General features: G+C 44.6%; 1 protein-coding gene across 1 annotated transcript in view; it reads left to right on the top strand.

Moving 5' to 3' along the window:
- The window catches only part of PAK1 (p21 (RAC1) activated kinase 1), an 84,668-nt gene that overhangs the window by 36,407 nt on the left and 25,377 nt on the right, over positions 1 to 22,884 (top strand). Inside the window, exons 3-10 of the mRNA XM_024200642.2 lie at positions 678 to 778; positions 3,689 to 3,836; positions 5,606 to 5,643; positions 12,091 to 12,207; positions 12,893 to 13,070; positions 16,462 to 16,525; positions 17,436 to 17,484; positions 20,496 to 20,608. Coding sequence (XP_024056410.1) covers positions 678 to 778; positions 3,689 to 3,836; positions 5,606 to 5,643; positions 12,091 to 12,207; positions 12,893 to 13,070; positions 16,462 to 16,525; positions 17,436 to 17,484; positions 20,496 to 20,608 — 808 coding nt within the window. The remainder of the gene's footprint in view (positions 1 to 677; positions 779 to 3,688; positions 3,837 to 5,605; positions 5,644 to 12,090; positions 12,208 to 12,892; positions 13,071 to 16,461; positions 16,526 to 17,435; positions 17,485 to 20,495; positions 20,609 to 22,884) is intronic.

Genomic DNA, 22,884 nt, shown 5'->3' with positions numbered 1-22,884 from the left:
CTCTCCACTTAAACTGAAAAAACCCCAAGGACTTACTGTTGTTTTAGACAAACCTTTAAGGCTATGTACCTTTTTCTGCTCTGTTACACAGTCCATGGTAAATCTGGAGTAACACCATTAACCTCTATAATGTTACTCTGGATTTTTATGGATATAATTGAGCGCAGAATCTGGTCTTATGAGCACAAGACTCAAATAAGACTACCCGGTTAAACTTGGAAAACGCAATACATATTTGCAATATAATGGGTTAAAATGGTGGCTTTTAGTGTAGGTAGGTGTCTTTAAAACCTCCATTTTGGTGATATGAATACTTTGGGGAACAATGTCTGTCTATATAGCTCAGTAGCATTTGTTTTGCAGTTGACAAGACAGCAGCTGGAAAACATAAACTACATGGGACAGCCTAGAAGGTTCAGCCTCTCCCATTTGTGTGTGGACTCGTCACCCTCTCTGGGCTCTGTGTGGCCTACAAATGCAAATATCAAGAATATCAGAATATGGTTGTCCCATAACCTTAAATCTTTATCAATGTGCAGTCAGAATCTTTTTCACATTGCCACAGATCATATGTTTTTGTTGTGGATTTGGTTGCAGAGGATGTACTGTGAACTGCCATGGAAGTATTCTTTGTTCTTGATGTTTTTTTTCTCTCTCTCTCTCTCTCTCATATGCAGCCAATAAAAAGAAGGAGAAAGAACGCCCAGAAATTTCCCTCCCTTCAGATTTTGAACACACAATTCATGTTGGATTTGATGCTGTCACAGGAGAATTCACAGTAAGTGATTCTGGGGGGAAAGGAGGATTACACAGTTGTTTATCATTAGTGGAGCTGGGACATATTCATCCTTCATAAAGTAATGCCAGAAGGGACCATTATGATCATCTCGTCTGATCGCCAGCATACCACGGGCCAGAGAATCCCACCCAGTGTAATTCATGTGTAGAGCACTCCTGGGGGAATTCTGTGTCACTGTGCGGATGCAGAATTCAGGTCCCTCTGCAGATTTCTTTGCTTTCCTGCAGAAAATGACAGGGAAGCAAAGGGAAGCCTCAAGAGCAGTCATGCACCCATGTAGTTTCTGGCGTACAGAGCAGCGAGTTTGGGGGAGGCATTGCCCCCGCCCTCCAACGGAGGCAAGGCGTGGGGGAGCATGTGGGGTCACATTCCACTCAGGGCTGGCGCTTCCACTAGGCGACCCTAGGCGGTTGCCTAGGGCGGCAGGATTTGGGGGGTGGCATTTTGCCATCCTCGGCGGCAATTCGGCGGCGGGGGTCCTTCCACTCCGTGTCTTCGGGGCGCTTCGGTGGCGGGTCTTTCACTCGCTCCGGGACCCGCCGCCGAAGCGCCCCGAAGACGCTGAGCGCAAAGACCCCCGCCGCCGAATGCTCTGAGGAGGAGCGCTGCCGCCTAGGGCGGCAAAAACCCTGGCGCTGCTCCTGATGCCACTGCCTCCCATGGGAGGGGGGGGGGCATTTCTGCGAGAGCAGACCTACCAGACCTGCCTGGCTGAAGGAAGGTTCAGCTCCTGCTGCTGACTCTGCAGCTGAACGCTGCCTCCTGGGTCCTAGTGCTGGTTGTGCTCCCCTTCTGTGTGCTTGGGAGCCTTCCTGTTTTCTATACAAGGGTGAGTGCCCTCAGTGGGGCAGGGCAGTGTGGAAATAAGGTGGGTGGAATAGGGCAGGGGGAGGGGAATGTGGGACTGAGGGAAGAAGGATAGGGGCAGTGGGGAAGGGGGATGGAATGGGGATGGGAAGTGGAACCCCGGCATGCGGTGTCCCCTCAGCAGCAGCACCCCCCACCCTGCTGAGCCTCTCCCGCCCCTGCCCCCCCGCCAAGCCCCAACCACCTTCACCTGGACCCCTCTGCAGAGTCTCATTCCCCCAGCACCTGGAACCCCCCAATGAGCCCTTGTGCATCCACATCCCCCACTGAGCTGCCCACACCCAGATTGCCCCACATAGAACCCTCTCAACCCACACCGAGCCCCTCCACACTTGGATCCCGCTGGGTTGAGCCTGCCTGCCCACACCTGGTGCGCCTGGCACAGAGGGGCAGGGCCCCAGGGTATTTCTGGGGAGGCCTGGCCCTTGCGCTGTGTCAGGGTTAGGTTCAGCCTCACTGCCGAGTCCCTGTCCTGGGGCAGGGGCTGCAGGGTGATATCCCATCTCTGTACAGCCCAGTGGCCTGTGTTCCCCACTGCCATGCTGGAGCCTCCACATTGATTTATTGACAAATAAAATTTGCAGAATTTTAAAATGTTGTGCGCAGAATTTTTTGTTTTGTTTTTTTGGCACAGAATTCCCTCAGGAGTAGAATCATAGAATATTAGGGTTGGAAGAGACCGCAGGAGGTCATTTAGTCCAACCCCCTGCTCAAAGCAGGACCAATACCAACTAAATCATCCCAGCCATGGCATTGTCAGGCTGGGCCTTAAAAACCTCTAAGGATGGAACCTGGTTACTGGACGTTTTGCCTGGTTGTCAAACCTGGCGCCAATACACTCCAGAAAGATGGTCTGTGGGCCAGTTTTTTACTACCTGTTCTTAGTTGAAGTGGACAGTGAACCAGCTTTTTTTTGCATTGCTGGGCCAGAGCAACAGAGACGGTTAATCTGTCCCTGACAGTTATGTCTCACTGAGCTCCAGACCTCTCCTTTAGGAAGCAGTCAGCTCCCCACAAACACTCATGCTAGTGTGCGACATGTGCTTTCCTAAGACTAATGGCATCTATTTCGCATTATCCTTTTTATTGATGTGCAGAATATTGGGAGGCCAGGTTATGCTGTAATCTTGCTTACAGTAGTAGTTTGTATGGCTGCCTCTGGGGCTCTCCTGAGCTAACCAAAATGCAACAGTTTGTCACATCTGACTAGCAGATCCGCCAATCTATTCTTGAATGTAGACTAGCTGTTGAGGCGGGAGGAGCCATATCTTGAGGCCAGTCTGTAAAGTCCCTAACACACTGGTATGAAAATCAATAATACCAAATTATTCAGTGTCTTTTGTGAGCTTGACAAATGTGGTCGCCAAATTTATTTCACTTGTGGCTAAAGCCATGTTTCTCTGTTGAAATTCTGTTTTTAATGTTTGGGAGACACTCCGTTAGATGCTGTTAGAATTACCACATGGTCACATCCAGCACTGGGCCAAAATATGATTTGGTGCCTATTGAAATATTGCATTACAGTAGCACCAGGAGGCCTGAATCAGGATCAGAGCCCCGATTGTGCTGGGTGCTGCGCAAATATGTGGTAAAAGAGCTTACAATCTAAATTACCATGATAGTCCTCTTACAAGTGGACAGTCACATAATAGTACATTTCTTGTATTGCATAGAAGACTTACTGAACCAAAACACTGGGTCTGCCTCTTCCTCTTTTGAACTTTGGGAGCTGGATCTGAACTTTGGGATTCAGAGCTCCGGGGCTATTCAGAGCCCGCTGATTTCAATTAAACGCCACATGAGCATGAGGATTTCCCTGCATGGATCCGACTGCAGTATCTGGACTTAGATTTCAAACCTAGGTTGCTGGGCGATGAGAAGGGGTTAATCCAATGAGCCCTCTCGCATACAATGAAAAATCCCAGCAACTGAGTGGCTGAACTAAACGTTTTAAACAACCTTAGGCTGAGTGTAGACTGCATCCAAGAGTGTGGTGGTAACTGCTTGGAATGTCTCAAACAGGGTATGCCAGAGCAGTGGGCTCGGTTATTGCAGACCTCCAACATCACCAAATCGGAGCAGAAGAAAAACCCCCAAGCCGTGCTCGACGTGCTAGAATTCTACAATTCCAAAAAGACCTCCAACAGTCAGAAGTACATGAGTTTCACAGGTATGTGGTAAATCTCCGATTCTGCATTACTGAGTGTGACTCCCTGATAAGTCCTTGTGATTTTTCTTTTAAAAATTAAAATAAACAAACAAACAAATGCCAAAACACCTTGAGAGTTGTTTTTACAAAGGAAATGTGATTTTCTTCTGCTCTGCCAGCAGCCTTTCTCCTTTGAAATCCAGCTTGAATGTCTCCTCTAATCCCTTTGCCAAACTGCTGCAGTTGTGAATGAGGAAGTCTGTAAACTGGGCAGGTCCCAAAACACATAGTGCTTTATGGGCTAAAACCAACACCTAGAAACTAACAGGCAGATCTGCTCCCAGTCAGAGACTTCCTTTAGTAAGAGGGCAGCTAAATTCTGCACCAGCTTTAGTTTCAGGATGGATTTAAGAGGGATGCATTGTGTACACTATGGTTAAGGCGTCTTAAGCGCAGGGCCCTAGGACGTAGCTCCAGGGGATTGCACCTTTTTACCCCAGGGAGCAGGGAATTTGTCCCCATTATGGTTGCAGAGTTTTAGATTTCCGGTTTCCTTATCTCACAGGTGAACTCGCTAACCTTTGTCACATCTAATTTCCTCCAGAAACTTTTCTTGGCATGTGAGGAACCTGGACAAATTCCCAGCCATATATCACTCATAGGTAGCAACCCCAAAAAAGTCAGGAATCTTGAAAAATAGCCTCGTGTTTTCTTAAACTTAATTGGATTTGAAATGATTAATGCATTTCTGTGGCAGTGAGGTTTTTCATAGATTCATAGATTCATAGATTCTAGGACTGGAAGGGACCTCGAGAGGTCATCGAGTCCAGTCCCCTGCCCGCATAGCAGGACCAAATACTGTCTGGGGATTGGGGCTGGGGAAGTCGTGGTTCTGGGGCCTCTTTTCAAAACTGGTCAAAGAAGCAAGCAATGTCTTGGAATTTGTAATAGCTTCCCCTGCTGGTGTCTGTGTGCTCCGTGCTCAGTCCCTTGGTTTCTTGACTTCTTCTGCACAGACTTTTGTTCACTGTCATTTTTACCCTTCTGGAAAAGCCTGCATAAAGCCCTGGCTACATGTATTACGCCTACAGTAGGGGCTGGTTTACATAGAGGATCAGAACCTGCTGTTGCTACCAGCTAAGGTCACAGGCTTGTTACCCACCAAACACCCCTGGTGGTGGCTCAGCATCTGAGATGGCTGCATTCCAGTGCCGGGTGAAGTGACGTGTATATCTTGGAAAGCATTTCTGGACTTTTCTGAACAAAAGGTGTCACATTAGTAGTGGGACAAAAACAGGGAATATCTACATCTGGAACCATACTTTAAGCCTGCTTCACAATACTCTGCCCTTTTTAATTTTTTTTTAAGTGCTAAGCTGTTCCTGATCATCTGCTAACCTTGCATTCTTTAGAGGCCAGAGATTGAAGAAAAACACCTTTGAGCACTTCTGAGTTTTCCATTTGTATTAATGGGGCTCAGTATGCCAGTCTGGAGTCTTGGGGCTAAGCCACTGGACTGGGACCCAGGAGATCTGGGTTGAATCCCTGGTTCTGCCACAGACTTGCTGTGTGATGCAGGGCAAGTCACTTAAACCCCTTAATCACTCTGTGCCATGATTCACAATCTGTGAAATGGGGATAATACTTCCTTTCCTCTACCCTCTGTTTAGCTTGAAAGTTCTTAGGAGCAGTGACTGTCACTATGGGGTCGTGCAGTGCCTGGCACGCTTGGGCAGCAATCCAAGTAATGTATAATAATTCCAATTGTATCTGTTCTGTTTTGTTTTCAGATAAATCTGCAGAGGAGTACGGTTCATCAAATACATTGGTGAGCTTTTTGTTTTTTATTAATGTTTCTTTCATAGAATCATAAAATCATAGAAGATTAAGGTTGGAAGAGACCTCAGGGGGTCATCTAGTCCAACCCCCTGCTCAAAGCAGGACCAACCCCAACTAAATCATCCCAGCCAGGGCTTTGTCAAGCCTGACCTTAAAAACCTCATATATTTCTTATACTTTAAGTTTAAAAATGTGCATAAAATAAAACTGTAGCTGTAGAGACATTTTTATATTTAATGTAAACATCCTCTTTCACGTCTAGGCTACCCAAAATGTGGCTAAGCAGCTAAGTTCCCTCTAAGCTGAGAGCCGCGTGGCCATGCAGCAGCCTATTAAGCTCTGCACAGGCGCTCACGGCTGCGGCGGGGAGAGATGCTTCTCCCCCAGCCCTGGACCTGCAGGGGCACCCCCGACCCGGCCCGGCCCGGCCAGTGCTGGGTTTATCATGGCGCCATGGCGCCGGGCCGACGCTCAACAGGGGCCCCGCGGCCCGTCGCTCCACTTCACTTGTGCTGCGGCCCAGAGACGCGCCCAGCCCCAATAAGCCCAAGCCCGGAGCTGCTGTGGGGGGAGAGTCCTCTCTCTCCTCCGCTGTAGTCCCAGACCCCCCTCCTTCACTCCAAACTCCTCATCCCCTCCCCCCCCGAGCCCTCGCCTCCCCTCCCACCCCCTGCTCCAGCCCCTGAATCCCTCACCCATGACCCAGTCCAGAGCCTGCACCCCCAGCCAGAGCCCTCATTCCTCCACACACCCCAACCCTCTTCCTCAGCCCTGAGCCCCACCCCAGAGCCCGCACCCCAACCCTCTGCCTCAGCCCTGAGCCCCTCATCTCGAGCCCCACCCCAGAGCCTGCACCCTAACCTGGAGTCCTCACACCCCCCACACTCCAACCCTCTGCCCCAGCCCTGAGCCCCCTCCCACACTTTGAATCCCTCGGCCCCACCCCTGCCACATAAATTTTGTTATGTACACCAATATGAAGGTGTTACACATCACCTCCATATTGGTGCACATAAAAAATTCATTCCGCACATGCATGGGAAAAATTAGAGGGAACACTGCTAAGCAGTGTTAATTGTCATCTTAACTTGTAAAAATTGATATAAATTGGGGTGCCTGTCATTCTGGCCTACAAGTGTTTCTTTTCCTTTTCCTGTAAACTCTCTGCTATTGAGTTTACTGCTTTATATTCCAAGTGATTTTTGTTAGTGAATATTGCTGCGTTCACAGAAACAGATCTATTTCTGGACTCTATATTAATGAACAGCAGTTTCTCCTATGCAAAATAATCTGGAAAATGAAAGCCAGCCTGCTTTTTATCAGGTATCAATAAATGTTTATGATCTGACCAAATTTAATTATTAGCATGCAAGGTCTGATTAGTGAACCACTGTTGATGATTAACTAAATTAATCTTGACAAATAAAATGAAAAGTCTTCTCTCTTCTTGACCTGTACTCCAACCATTACAGCACAAGTTCAGCACCTCCTTTTACTGAGAAGATACAATTTAAAAGTTTTGCTATTTGTCGGACATTGGGTATGTGTGTGTACGGTATTTTTTTAAGTAAGCAAACACAAAAGGATTTAATAAAATCATTTACAAAAATATAACCGCTCCATCATCATCTTGTATTTCCTCACTACAATACCTTTATCTGGAGCGAGTTTGCTGTCTCTTCATCCAGAGGCAGTGCATCCTTATCCAACTATGTTTGGGTCTGCCTTATAAAGGAAAAGGAAAACTTGCATTGTAAGCTTTTGTAACTGTTTCCTCTTGTTGTAAAAATATGTCTGTCATTAGTAACTTAAACTGTTTAACTGTGCTAACAATCTAATAAGGAAGCCGGAAGCTGTCATCTTGCCAGGCTGTTGACCTGGGGCCTGATTCTGTGACGTGCTCAGTAGCCTTATCTTACTAATTTTTTAGTCAGAACCTCCTCAGGTAACGTTCAATGCCTTGCAGAATTAGGCCCTCAAATTTTGATAAAGCAAGTGCCCCTCAGTATTTGAATGCATGAGGGAGGCTGGAGACTTAAGGTCAGTTAAACTTACGAACTTTTACAAATGTAACTTTGGTTTAATATTGTCATATTATTGTCTCTCTGCCAGCTCTAAGGAACTGGTGGAAAACTGAACAATCAAAACTAAAAACGAACCTAAAGCATGAGGACAAGTGTAACTGTTGTGGTGGGTCAGGGGAAATATACACTTTGATACAGTCACTATTTTGTAAAGTAATAGACTAGATTTAAAAATCATAGTATTTCAAAATAATAAATAAAAGTAGTTTCAGGTTCTATTCTTCTCCGTAAGTAGTCCTTGCTAATTTTTGTGGTTTTTACAGTCACACTAAAAAAAAAAAAAAAAAAAGTGTCCCATTTCTGTCCCACACAAATAGGAAAATGACAATACAGGGAAACTGTGAAATTGACTGTACACAAAGTGTGCTCAGATACACAAAGGAAACTGGAAAAATAGAGAACTTTTGTTTTTACCAGTCTTTATTATAGTCAGTTTAGGGTGTCACTTCTATCAATAGTAAGTTTAAAAAAAAATTCAGGCAGAAGTGATTTTGGTTTTTGTTTGTTGACTGTGTCCCTTTATGTAGGAAGGGATTGTGAAGTGTATTATTTTTCAGTTATGAATATATAGAAATAAGGACTCTCTATCAGATTTGAAAAGGCTTTATAGATCCATACAGATACTCTATCCTGTATGTATTACTGAAGTAGGACCTATCAATATTGAGCCTGATCCACAACACTAAATCTGATAGCCTTATCCTTTAACTTTGGGAAAGTGTGTGGATCTGGATCCAAACATCATGGCTTGGACCCAACCCTGACCATAATATGGAAAGGGGTGGCATACAGACCTTTCAGAGCATCAGTGCAGGGGACAGTGTCTGACTGCTGCTGGAGAATATGGTATCACTGTAAGGATATAGAGCCAAGGCCGCAGTGATCTCAGCCATCCATTTAGGTGAGAACAATCTAGTCTCATTTCTCAGCAGGTGAGACAATAACACACACACTGCAAAGGAAGTTAATCTGTACCCAGAGCCGTGTTATTTATTACTCTGGTTATTAAAATCAGTGTGGTGCTTCTGCCAACGCTTGTTTTGTTGGCACAGCAACATGCTTTAGCTGTGCTAACAATCTGCCCAGGATCTATTCCCGTCACTTAAGGTTGTCCCAGAGAGAGAATCTGCTGGAAAAGGTGTTTTTTTGGGGGGGGATGGGGGACACTAATCACAGGTGTGGTCGCCATTTTTAATAATATCTTTGGTAAAGAAGTAGTGAGCCTGTCTGTTTACTTGCCACACTTAGGGAAAAACTCACGCAGTCCCTAGACTTGAAGCGTACCTTCCCTACAAAACAAATCTGAGGCCTGAAAACTACCGTCAGCTGTAGCTGGGTGACATGATGACTCAGGAGAATGGTAAATGAAGAAGGAGCCCTTTATTCTCTAGGAGCCCTATTCAGATCTGTCCCAGATCATTATCATCTGATGACTGTTGGTAGACTTGGTTCAATTCCAAGTGGGACATGTGTCCTAGTCACAAAAAATACCATCAGTGCTCCATTGTTAGTCGTCTTCTCAGAGAAGGAAGAGATTAAGGTGTCTGGAGACTCAGTGCTCCATTGTTAGTCGTCTTCTCAGAGAAGCAAGGGATTAAGGTGTCTGGAGACCGAACCACTTTCTGTCCCCTCAAGATCAGACTGGTTGAAGGCATGTGACACTTGGTGGGGCAAAGGGCTCTGCTCTGTGGAATATCTCTTCTGAGCACTCACCGCTCAGTGACCTACTGTGGTTTGTACACCACCCCTGCTGCTTCTGGAAAAAATGTGGGAGGGGAATCAACACCCTCCTATGTGTAAACTCTCCTCCTATTCGGCCATCCTCACTAATGACAAGTGCCCGATAACTCTGCCCATACCCCTACTGTTGTTAAAACCCTCCTACGTCCCCTAATGGCAGGTATCTCTGGCTTGCCTAGCTGTCCGACCTTCCCCTCCACTCGCCCAGACCGGTATGCTAGTTATGGATGTCTGCCATGCTTTACTTTGCATAGGACTTCCAAGAACCTAAGGGAGAGCCTGGACATATTTAAAAAATGGCAGACACTCACAACTGACCCTTCCAAGCCACATGTGTGTGTGAGAAGCTTACACTGCTGCTGCCACTACCTCTGCCAGAGGACCCATTCTGACAATTAAATAGAGAACTTCTGTCTCCAGAGCTGTCAGGCAGGTACTTTTCCTGATGCCAACCATCTGCTGGAGAGAGAAACTGCTTGCTCTACAGAACGCTCTTCCAACACATGGAGTTAGCTGGATTTTCCTGGCTGGGGCACTTTTCAGATCCATCAGTTTGAGTATTTTTGTTTAATAATTTTTTTTTACATGGTTTTCACGTAAAAGGAGTAAGGCCACTGCTTATAACACAGGACCAAAATGCTAATGATCATGGAGGTGGATGCCTTCTGGCACGGCGGGGAGCCTGTATATTTCATAATGAGGTTTTGGATATGCACGTCACCACTAGTTGCTTTGCTTTGGGAACATTTTACGCCTAAATCGTGCTGCTTTCAGGGACGTAGGTATTAAGCACATATAGACCAGATTAAAAACAAGTCAGATATCCACACTGCAGGAGCTGTATAAAATATGGGATCTGGACATACTGTTGTTAAGTCCAGTCCTAAAATCGGAAGCCTCTTACCTAAAATTGCAATGTACTTTGTACTAGATCAGATTTAGATGACCTGAACCAAAACATGGGAGCCAAACACCCCTGAACTATGCAGTTTGGATCTACATCCAAAATTTTGTTTCCTGGACACATCTCTAGATCAAACTGACTTCTATCCTGTGACATTCAGTTTTGATCATTACAAATGTGCAGTGAGAGACAGTCCCTGCCTGGAGCACCTAGAGCCTAGTCAGATGAAAGAATATTATTATTGTGGTGCACTGAGAAACTTGTTGGAATTGCAAGCTATCACTTTGAGTGGGGTGGGGTGTTTCCTGCTCCTGCTCGTAAATTAGGGGGTCTGTAGGGAAGCATACAATCAGTCATCAGTAGTCTGCAGAGAACAATTCTAGAACAAGGTGGGGTGAGTTGTGCCTTGCTGTCTTATGGAGCAGCCTGCTTTGTCTATCTCTGATTTTGCTTACTGTGTGTTATCATTCTGGATTCTAAGAATAAAAGTAGTTATGTTGCAACTTTCCAGAAAGAGTATTTTATGTTTTTTTGTCTGACTTTTGTTTGTATGCCATGAGCATAAGTTATCCCCATTTTATAGAGGGGAAACCGAGGCACTGATCGCTTTAATGTGGAAACAAGCTTTTCCTGCTTCTAAAGATCAGTCTCTTCATACAGCCATGTGCAGTTGCAGTCACTTTTATCTGGCTTTGTGGTTTCATTTAATGAAAAAAAATCATGTAGCAAAGTATAGTTTTGACTTAGCCGCATTCTGCAATCTGACCATGTGTAAAGCTTCATCACCTTCGATGACACTTCATACCCCTGTTGATCTGAGCAGCTAGTCAAAGTTTGAGGCCCTGGGGCTGTTCCAGTTGGGAATAGAAGTCGGTGATGGAGTCTGGTATTTTGCAACATTGTTTATTTACAAGGAATGCAGAAAATCCTGTTCCCCTGAGAATGAATCAAACAGGGGACAATGTTCTGGCTCTCAGCACCCAACTACTCTTTCCAGTCAGTACCCCAAATCTCTCTAGGTTATTTTCAGGATTAAGTTGCCAGCTGCTTACTCAGTGTGTCTCCCATGCTTCTTTCCTACACACCTTTGGTCAAACCATACCCAGTGGAACTCTCCACCCACATGATGCTAATTTCTGGGCAGGCGTCTCTTTTAAGTGAGGGCTTCTGATAAACTTATTTGAAATGGAATGTGTTGGTTAAGCTTGTAACAGGTTCCCTGCAGGGACATTTCAGGATTGGAGCCTTAGCTAGTAATTTATGATGCAATACTATTTCTATAAGCAACCAGAAATATCTGATATTGAGGCGTTGCTGCATAAGGCATCTCAAATTACCCCGATTCCCACACCTCCAGTGTGCATCACTATCCAACAGGGAATGTTTGAGCAAGCCTTCAAGAGTCCAAGAAACGTGGTTCATGGATTTTTTTAGGGCCTGATCCTGCAAACATCCATGTGCTCATGTGAATAGTTCCATAAATTTCCTAGTGGGTTTAAGTGTTTGTACGTGTAGGACATCAAATTGTCACTTTATAGCATAGTCCAAGAGATCTGACCACGCTTTCTTGTCAAACCCATTTTGATGATAATTCCTGTTGTGATTTGAAGGGATTAAATGTTAGAAGCGTGATTTCATTTCTGTGAGGAGTGATTTAAAAAATTCTGGGACTCCAAAGGGTATCTTTTGTCTTTTAACCAAAATGCAGAATGTGAAGGCTGTATCCGAGACCCCTGCAGTTCCGCCGGTTTCAGAAGATGAAGATGACGAGGATGATGCTGCTCCACCCCCAGTGATAGCTCCACGACCTGAACACACAAAATCAGTGAGCAAGCTAGAAATCTTCCTACAGATTTCACCACTTTGGGCTAGACTGCAACTTTAGTCTGGCCAGGGAAAGGGGTGGTGCACAACTGCACTGCCCCAGGAACATACTTGAGAACAAATTGTGATCCAGAGTCACAGAGTATGTCTACACTTTGAGCTGGAGGTGTGATTCCTAGCTCGAGGAGACATACTCACGCTAGCTCTGATTGAGCTAGCATGCTAAAAATAGCAATATGGCTGGGGTGGCAGGAGATGGAGGGGCTAGCCTCCCCAAATACGTGTCTATGGTCTCAGATGGGGACATACTTGGAGCACCTAGCCTTCCCGTTGCACGTCACTGCAGCCAAACTGCTATTTTTAGCATGCTAGGTGATCAGAGCTAGCATGAGTGTGTCTCCATGAGCTGGGAAGCACTCCCCACTCAAAGTGGAGGCATACCCGTAATTACTTCCTCCTTGTTCTGGGGGAGGAGTAAATTACTTCATACCTTTTCATAGAGCAGCTTAATGGAGCAGCCTCCATGCATCCAGCCATGGAGCTCTTAATGTAGTAATGCTACTTACTGTAGTAATATTTCTTTCATTGCTTGGCACATGCTACTGCTAAGGACATACATCTAGTGCATAGAGGTCTTTTATTTTTAATCTTCCTTTAATAAAACATATTTCTCCCCCAACACAAAGGTATACACCCGTTCTGTGATAGAGCCCCTTCCACCACCTCCTACCAGAGATGTGGCCACCTCGCCTATCTCTTCACCCTCTGAAAACAACACAACATCCCCTGACACAATGACCAGGAATACAGAGAAACAGAAGAAAAAGCCGAAGATGTCAGATGAAGAAATCTTGGAAAAATTAAGTATGTAATCTTTTAAAATCCATATTCTGATTTATTTGGTGGCTTAGAGGCAAATTCCGTTCCCAAATCCTTACTAAGCAGAGATCCTGTGACAGTTACATTCTGAGATTTCTCACTTCAGACTTCACTTTATGACTCAATGTTTGTGTTATTCAGTGACCAATTCAAGTGCAAATTTAAGCACCGAGAGCCTTATTTTCAGGCATGCTGAGCATGATGATTGCAAGTGAAGCCCAGTGGGAGCTGCAGATGCTCAAACCCTGTGGCAATTAGGCCCTGAATATATACATATATATATTTTTTTCAGTGTGAAAGCTGAAGCCAACCTAGATGTTGCTTTTCCTCAACTCTAGGATAATTATAATTAACTTTGTTAGGCTGAAGGTGAGCAAAGCTTATTACCGTGACTACAACTCAAAAAAAAAACCACCCTAAATAAAATCAGCAAAAGGATCTAGCTAGAAAACTTCCTCCTTGCTCTCCTCCCATCGAGACCATGGCCTAAAGTGACTGGTGCCCAACATGAGGCAGGCACCTTTTTGAAGGGGACTGATGGTCAGCGGGTCGGTTGCTCACTCACCACTTTCTGTAAATCAGGCTGTGGTAAGGGGTCTCAAAAATCGAGATGCCCCAAATTACTGGTTGCTTTGGAAAATATAGGCCCAGCTTTCCAGCATGTCTCCAAATGGTTTCAACAATTGCTTTCTATTTGTAACATTTTAAAAGCATTCTGGTACTGTGGGTGCCTTTATCATTAGCAATACAGTACAGCTGAGACCACCAGCAACCCTCGGAAAATCTCCCCCCGTCTTCCCAACAAAACCAAATAAAAGGGACTTTCCTCACTAAAATTCCCACTCCCTTAAACACAAGCTTTTACCAGGCCCTGCTCCCTTTAACTGCCTGGGTAAAATTGCTATTGTGAAGGTCCCCAACCTCTGACTTTTAAGTAGTCAATTGGCACAAGCAAAATTTAAACATGTAAGACAATACAACACAACTTGCAGATCAACTGTAATACAAATTATGAATCATAATGAAACCCAGGACCAGCTCCTCAGCTGGTATAAATTAGGGTAGCGCCTCTGAAGTCAATTAGGAAAAACTTTCTAACTATAAGGGAAGTCCTGCTCTGGAATAGGCTTCCAAGGGAGGTTGTGGAATCCCCATCATTGGACAGGTTGAGTAAACACCTGTCAGGGCTGGTCTAGATTGACTTGGTCCGGCTTCATCGCAATGGGCTGGATTAGATGACCTCTCGAGGTCCCTTCCAGCCCTATATTTCTGTGATTACTGTTATCTGTATTACCATGGTCCCCAGTCACGGACCTGGACCCCAGTGTGCTCGGTGCTGCACAAACACAGGGCCAAAAGACACTCCTTGGCCCCAAAGAGCGAAGGAGTGACTATTGTGTAACAAAAGGCTACTAAATGGAATCACTTGAGTAATTTAAGGTAATGTGAGTGCAACACTTGCAAAGTCACTACAGCTATGTTGTATAAATGTGTCAGCCTTGCTGGATCTGCTTTAAAGGGCCACATGTTCTGCACTGTGTTAATTCTCTCACATTGGTGCCTTTAGCAACACCCTCTGGCAGCTGCAAGATTGTTTTTTTGCTGGAAGTTTGCCATCTATTGTCTCCCCAGTGTAATTCTATTGAAGGGAGCAGAGTTGAACTTGCTCATACTGGGGTTCAAGTTGGCTCATAGATGGGTCTTCTGACAACCACTTAGAGCTCCTGCAAACATAATTAAGAACATAAGAACGACCATACTGGGTCAGATGAAAGGTCCATCTAGCTCAGTATCCTGTCTACCGACAGTGGCCAATGCCAGGTGCTTCAGAGAGAGTGAACAGAACAGGTAGTCATCAAGTGATCCATCCCATCACCCTTTCCCAGCTTCTGGCAAAGTTTAACAGCTTTTCTTGCAACTACAAATATAGAAAGATTTTAAGAACTTTTAGCACATATGCAGCACTTTGAAAACCTTACTAATCTTGCCAACCTCCTGTGAGGCAGGGAAGTATTATCCCATTTTACAGATGAGGACACTGACGCAGAGATTAAGGCCAACGTTTAATAATATCACAACTCCTCCTAAATCCTGTCATTACCCCTCTCTAGCAGTTATCAAACTTACAGTCTGAACCCAAGGCCCATGCCTTACACTTGAAGAGAGGTTTCTTGAGCCCTTGCCCAGCAGTTCATCCTCAAGGAGCAAAGGTCATTTCTATAATTGTGGTTTCAATTCTCGGTTTGAGTAGTTGGGCTGCCCCCTTGTTCCTCTCCATTACTTCTGTCTGCCCCAGATCCTGTGGTTTGGCCGCGCCCCAGTGATGTCTGAAAATAGCATGTTTTACATCGCTCGCCACTGGGTTTCCAGGCCTCATTACTAAATGCAAAGTGGTCTACAAAGGCTACTATGCATCTAATTGGTGTTGCTCAGTTCTGGGCACTGGTGAAAATCCCACCATATGCTAACTGCTCAGGTAACTTGCAAACACTAACTTTGAAAAACCCTTATGTTCCCAATTCCCATATTAAGCCCTAGAATGGCATCTCTTTGGCTCTTTCCATCTGCCTGTGCTTTCGGAAAGGTTGGCTTTAATTTCCCCTCTGATTCCTAGGGGGATGATGATACTTCCTTACCCCTCAAGGGTGTTGTGAAGATCAAAACTCTTTGCAGACAGTAACTGGAAGGACAAGTAAAATTGAAATCAAAACACTCCACTGATTTTTGACAAAGGTCCTCTAGAAACCAGGAAGGGTTCTCTCAGAACCCTGCTTGGTTTCCTGCCAGGTTGCCAGCCAGGCAGACTGCCTTGGAACCAGGCATCCCCAGGGCTTCCAGGGTCTGTAGCTTTGGGGCAGCCCACCAGGCAATCTGCCCTCAGCTGGGACCCCCTGGCTTCCAAGGTGTGGCTCTGGGGCAGCCCCTTAAGCAGTCTGCCCCATGGTGAGGGTTCTGTCCCCTTCCATGGAGAACTTCAACATTTGGGGGCTTTGTTCCAAATTGGAATGAAACCAGATCTCCAGCTATCAAAATCCGCTGTGAACTGGAATACTTTCCTCTGCCCAGCTCTACTAAATACAAATCCGTATCCTCTACAAGGGAGCTGAGCAGCCATGCTGCTGGGAAAAGTATGAGCATCCACTGCATGTTAACTGTGGTGACAATGAAGCTTATGGCCTTCCAGCAAACTAGTTCTCTTTTAAGCCCTGATCTTGCAGAGAACTCCATGTGAGCAGCTCCTGCATCTGCCCAGTGCAGCCACAGGCATTTACCCATGCAGAGGTCATTTTGAGGTTGGGGCCTTGATGCATAATGGATTGCTCTTGCATTAGTGTATAACGAGAATTTTAAACCCCCCCCCCTTTTTTTTTTAAAGGAAGTATCGTGAGCGTGGGTGACCCCAAAAAGAAATACACACGGTTTGAGAAGATCGGACAAGGGTTAGTATATGCTGCTTCCCCCCACTCAGTATACACACAGCCGAAAACCCAAGCTGGGTTTGTTTGCTGGAAACACTATCATAACATTTTCCTTCCTTCCCCCTCCCCACATACTCTTGAGTCATAGTGACTGTGAGGTTTTGTGTGATTGTTTAATATTAAAATATATGTCATTAGATGACCGTGTGGCTAAATATATCTGTGTGCAGGGAAAGAACCGCTTATTTCCAGTGCACAAAACCTCTTCAAATTACAGATTTGCTTTCAGAATTAACCTTCTCTGCGCCGCGTTGGTTTTGTGTCCCCTCGCAGTGGGGTGTAGGAGAAGGCGTATCAGATGTATTACCTCTTTCTTTACTGAAAGTTTACTCCATTTTTTAAGATGGCTGTTGATCTATTGTACAAATGTTTTCTCCCAGTAGTGAGTGTACAGATAGTTAACTTTTGTTTCATTTAAAACTATGCAGGCTTTTCTCTCTCTCTCTTTGGGCCATTAAAGACAAGGGAAGATTGCCATGTCTGTCTTGCCTCACTGATTCAGTCTACCCTTTAATCTCTGCCATGTTGGGGAGCCTTGGTGCTGTCGTGTCAGTTTAGATGGGATCAAATCATGTTCCAAATTAGTGATTTTTTTCAGAACAAGGTTCAGTCCAAGACTCTAACCATGTCAGGAGATTGTTGCGTTATAGCCAGTTCCTCAATATATTCTATATCACTCCTTAGCCATCGGGGTTTGCTCATAAATATTTCAGATTGCTATTTACTCTTGGAAATGTTGTGTGGAAACAGAGTTGAAATGAAATGTTCATTTAAGAAAAAAATTTAATGGATTGGAAAATTCTTCTTTTATGTAAAGATATCACTCTTGCTGTTTAGCACTAATAATGTGTTTTCTCTCCTCTTTGGTTAGCGCTTCAGGCACAGTATATACTGCAATGGATGTAGCTACAGGTCAGGAGGTGAGTGCTGCCAGATTATTTCTTCACATTGACACTACAAAACATAGAGCTTCTTTCAAAGATTCATGACATTTAGCTTTTAATGAGAACGCTTGGTTTAATTTAATGAGGGGCCTGGGCTAGTGGTCTGAGCATAGGACTGGAAAAAACCAGGTGCTCCTAAATTCTACACCCTGCATAACTTCACATTTGGAAGCATTTTTTTTTTCAGCCATGAGGATGGGTGTGTGTGTGTGTGTGTGTGTGTGTGTGTGTAAAAACATACTCATTATAGGTGATATTAACATACATACTGTATATTTACCTATATAGTTCATTTTCCCTGAGCTCTTCCATAGAAGGGCCCATCTACTCTATCCTCATTTAAGTCCCCCTTAAAGACCCACTCTTCTTCCACTGCCTACAGTGAAACTAATTGACCTGCACAGAAAATCTTTGTTTCCCTTTCCCAATACAATCTCTGTCTACTTGCTTGTCTGCCCTAAGGCTGATAGATCACTGAGGCAGGTACCATCCCATTTTGAATGTCTAGAAAGCACCCAGCACATCATGGGCAGTACCATAAACTAATGACGATGGGGTCACAGCACCTCAGAAAATAAGGTCCTATATCTTACGTGTCTATTAGACAAATAAGAATTTTGCAATGATAGAATAATGTTCATTCTAATAATACTGAAGCTAGTATTGAGATAAACGGGAAAGTTTGTAGTATTATTGGTACTTGAAATATGGGTCCATTTTGCAACTATACAAAGCCAACAATTAAATACCAGTAGTCTTACAACTATCTGCTTTTTGCTGACACTGTATTAGGGACTGAAAAGGGGTGAGATGACAAAGCACTAATAAAAGTTTGACTTCACATTTTTGAAAAGGGGAACCATGTTGGCAGCTGCTTGTTTCTTACAATTCCTTTGGAAAAGTAGTTTGAAAGTTTATTGTGCCTGTATGTTGCCTCTTAGGATCCCTTAGCCGAGTTCCATATTGATACTCAAACCCATTGTACACAACTGTGTAACCCATGGACTTAAATGACTTCCAGTAACTCCTGGTTCTCAACATGGTGAGAGCATGATCAGGCCCTAGACTTTACATTCCTGCAATCCTTAACCATTGTATTCCGCTAACCCATTCCTTGCTATGCTGAGTTCAAGTCATTTTTGGACACCGGTATCAATCTTTCCTATTATTCTGAAGTTCATTGACATTGAATGGCAGCACATTTAAAAGTAATAAAAGGAAATATTTTTATTATGCAATGCATGTAACCTGTGCAACTGCTTGTCACAATATACAACAGGCCAAGAATTTAGTAGGATTATAAAAAGACTCTACATCTATATGGATAACGAACATCCAGAGTTACTATTGTACGAATTAAAAACAAAAGATGAAACCAGAATTTTGGAAGGATTGGATGCTTCGGTGCATAAGCCACACTCTGACTAATGGATTAGAAAGAAGTTTTCCCAGGGGAGTGCGGGGGCAGGCTATCCCATAACTATGTACTTAGAGGCCTTCTTTGCTCTGAAGCTTCTGATACTGGTTACGGTCAGACAAAATAGTGGGGCTAGTTAGTTGGACCGCTGTTCTGATCCAGTCTGGCAATTCCTGTGCTCCTAGGTTCTCACCAGTTCTTCTTTAGATCCAGGATGGCTTCTCCTCTGGCTGTGTTCTATACTCCAGGTGTCATAAAACTGTCTTGTTTGTAAAAGGAATCTCTTTGACTGTTAGGCTGTTTGTTATCTAACAGATATATGGGTGGTTAAAATCCCCCTGATCTAGGGATTTCTTGTCTTCCAGCTCTGTGAGGTCTGGAGCAGATGCCCTCTGTTTTTCATTCCTCCTGTCCTAAGGGAACGAATGTCACCACTGCATGTTTTACTGTCAAACTGCAGTTTGACAGCTTTGTAAACACTGTTGACAAGCAGCACGTTCTCTCTAGTCTCACCTGTGTCAGGGTTTCCTGTAGCATCTATCACCATAATATATAAGCGCTGATCGTACCTATCTATACTGGCATTTTCCTTGCGGGCTCCCATCCATTAGAAATGCTGCCTTTTCTGCAAATAGCTCTTCGCCATAAAGGCGTAACTACATTCCCTTCACTTGATCTTTGCCTAAATATTGTACAAAAAACCAACACGACGTTAACACAATCAAACTGATTCTGCCAGCTTAGTCGTGCTGAGCAGTCCCATTGATTTAACCATTACATGGCTATACTATGAGTAAGAGTGCCTGAATTGGCCTTTATATACACTGGTATTGTGACTATTTGGATATAATGGCAAAGAGCACATTGCATGAGATCTCTGTCTACTTTGTCTGTTTACACACACACACACACACACACACACACATCTGTGTATGTGCAGTGATGCACTGCAGAAAGATACAGACCAAGAGACTATAATAAGAGTCCACTCCACCCCCAAAGTTTTGGCTAGAGATGGGCCTGAACCAGACTCTCAGGTCTAAACACCACCAAACTTTGTTTCTGAACACTGCTGCTCACCGTTGTAGCTCTAGTTATAACAGAGTGAAATTAGTACCTTGGAAAACTGCACTTAAGCTAAATGAATTTGTCCCACAAATTTCTTGGAGCCTGACTTGCATTTGAAAGAAGATGCTGATCCAAAATAAAGAGAGACGGATTCCTTAAAGAATGAGCTTTTTAGAGAAATCAATCCAGGTTGCAGTAAGGAGCGATTTTGTTATTTTGCCAAGAGCACTGCAAGGAGCAAGCCTGTCCAGCTATGATGCAGGCGTCTAGTAGGAAAATACTTGCCTCTCCATATTTTTTTGCTTGCGACGCTGAACGCTTCTGGAAGTGGACTGGATGAAAGTACTTGCACTGTTACAAAACAGCTGAGTACCCTGAGATAATAAAGTGGTGTTAAACTTTATTTGAAAATCGGACTTAAGTAGCAGAGACTAGCAACTGGCAGATTTCTAGGGATGTTAGTATATTAATGCTTTGTATGTTTTTTCTCTCCTACTTTTAGGTTGCAATCAAACAGATGAATTTGCAACAGCAGCCCAAGAAAGAACTTATAATTAATGAAATCCTTGTAATGAGGGAAAACAAAAACCCCAACATTGTCAACTACTTGGACAGGTATGTTCTGATTTAAAAGATAGGCTGTGTATAGCCACTGCCCTTCACCTTCCTCGGTGATCCTGTTTGAATCCAACCCAGGGTGATAGTAACACTGTATAGTAACTATGTGCCAGGAGTTTGGTGCTCTCAGTCCAGTTCTTAGTGGGCAGGTGTCTGCATCAAACAGCCTCCACTGGCACTCGCTTCACTGTAAAAATGCTGGCATGGAAGGCTTTAGTGCTATACAGTCAGGATTCCAAGTTGTATCCCTCTCCTTTGCTGCATTTTAGACACTGAAAGCAATTTCCTTCCTGCCACCTGAGGAGAAATGGAAACTAAGCCATACTATGTACATTTTCCTTCCTCTTCCACTTGAGCCTTGATGTAAATGGTGCTGACATCCAGCTTGCAGAGAAATAAGGATCCCAGGGAACACTGTCCTTTAGCAGCTTCTTAAGATGACTGTTGTTCCTCCTTGAGTCAGGATACAATAGTTTAGCTACTGAATAGAAAACATACCCAGGGCTGGGCACAATCTGGGTATGAATAGTGGAGTGCAAGTGGGTGCAAGGAGCCTTTCTCCCCATCCTACGCACCCCTTCTCTGGGGCTGGATACAATCAAAGCCCTTCTGCTCAGGGAGCCCCCGGGCTGAGCAGCGCTATTGCCTAGGGTGGCAGGAACCTCTCCAAAGGGAGCAGGGCTCTTCCCTTCACAGAGCTGGCCCTCCTGGGGTTGGGAGCACATGCTGTGCCCTTTGGAAGAGCACATCAGCTGCTGCTTTCCTGTTCGATCCCTGGAGGCACTGGCCTGCTTCAGACATGCCATCTCCTGGAGCTCCCACTGGGCTGTTGTGCCTCCGCACCATCTCTCGTGCAAGGCTGTGCCTTACAGTTTGTCTGCGGGTACTTTTTGTACTAGTTTAGCTGTATGTATTTCTAAGCCAATATTGTTAAATCTGTACAAAACTGTGTAGACAAGCCCTGAGACACAACATTCTGGCTGTGCTGTGTGTTCTGATACCACAGCCACAAAATCCACCTTTCCACCCAAGTTAAGCTTTCACCTTAAAAATTGTTTCTAGTCCTCATGACTCTGAAAATCACCATGTAAATGTGCCCAGTGTGTAAATCCAATGTGGTGATGTTTTCCCGGGCCTGTAGACCAGTGGTCTCCAGCCATTTTACGCCCAAGATCACTTTTTGAATTTAAGGACAACCCAGGATCTATGCCGCCCCTTCCCCAAGACCCCACTCCTTCCCCGAAGCCCCGCCCCGCTCACTCCATCCCCCACTCTCTCCGTCGCTTGCTCTCCCCCACCCTCACTCACTTTCACCGGGTAGGGGGTTGGGGTTTGGGAGGGGGTGAGAGGTGCAAGCTCTGGGAGAGAGTTTGGTTGCAGGAGGGGGCTCCGGACTGTGGCAGAGTGTTGGGGCGCAGGAGCTGCCACAGAATTAAGGTCCAGGTTGCTGCAGAGCATTCAGGACCCCGAATACAGACCCTTGGTTCTGGACCACACACTTAAATCTTGACTTACTCCAGCCCTTCAAAAGCACTGTAGGTAAATAGCCATGAAGTTTGTCTGTGGGTCTTTCAGAATACGCATCTGCTCTGCACAGATATTAAAGTCCCCAAGGCCTTTTCTTAAGGGGTCTGCCCGTCTTTACCCAAAAATGCTGCTCCTCACACTTTTGCATCTGTGAGCTGCAGTTCAGTGGTGCTGTATGTACTGCAAACTTGTAAAGCATTTTAGTACCTTTAGGGATGACAGGTGCAGCTATATAAATGTAAATTGTTATGAATAAAACCAAGGGTGTGTTGACATTGGAGGGTTATTTTACCTTCAGCATTTTCCCAGTGTCTATTTGAGACCGACACCAGTCCGTTATTGATCAGTCTAGCTGTTTGTTGTGCCTACAGTAGAACCTCAGCGTTACAAACACCTCGGGAATGGAGGTTGTTTGTAACTCTGAAATGTTTGCGACTCTGAACAAAATGTTATGGTGGTTCTTTCAAAAGTTTACAGTTGAACATTGACTTAATTCAGCTTTGAAACGTTACTATGCAGAAGAAAAATTTTGCTTTTAACCATCGTAATTTAAATGAAACAAGCACAGAAATAGTTTCCTTGCCTTGTCAAATCTTTTTTTAAACGTTCCCTTTATTTTTTTAGTAGTTTAACACTGTACTGTACTGTACTGGCTTTTTTTTGTTTCTGCTGCTGCCTGATTGCATACTTCCAGTTCCAAATGAGGTGTGTGGTTGATCTGTCCGTTTGTAACTCTGGTGTTCATA

This window comes from Terrapene carolina, unplaced genomic scaffold (assembly GCF_002925995.2).
Source record: "Terrapene carolina triunguis isolate 2854851 unplaced genomic scaffold, T_m_triunguis-2.0 Scaffold97, whole genome shotgun sequence".
Taxonomy (NCBI): Eukaryota; Metazoa; Chordata; order Testudines; family Emydidae; genus Terrapene; species Terrapene triunguis.
Note: the sequence above shows the minus strand (reverse complement) of the source record. Positions and strands in the feature narration are given on the sequence as shown.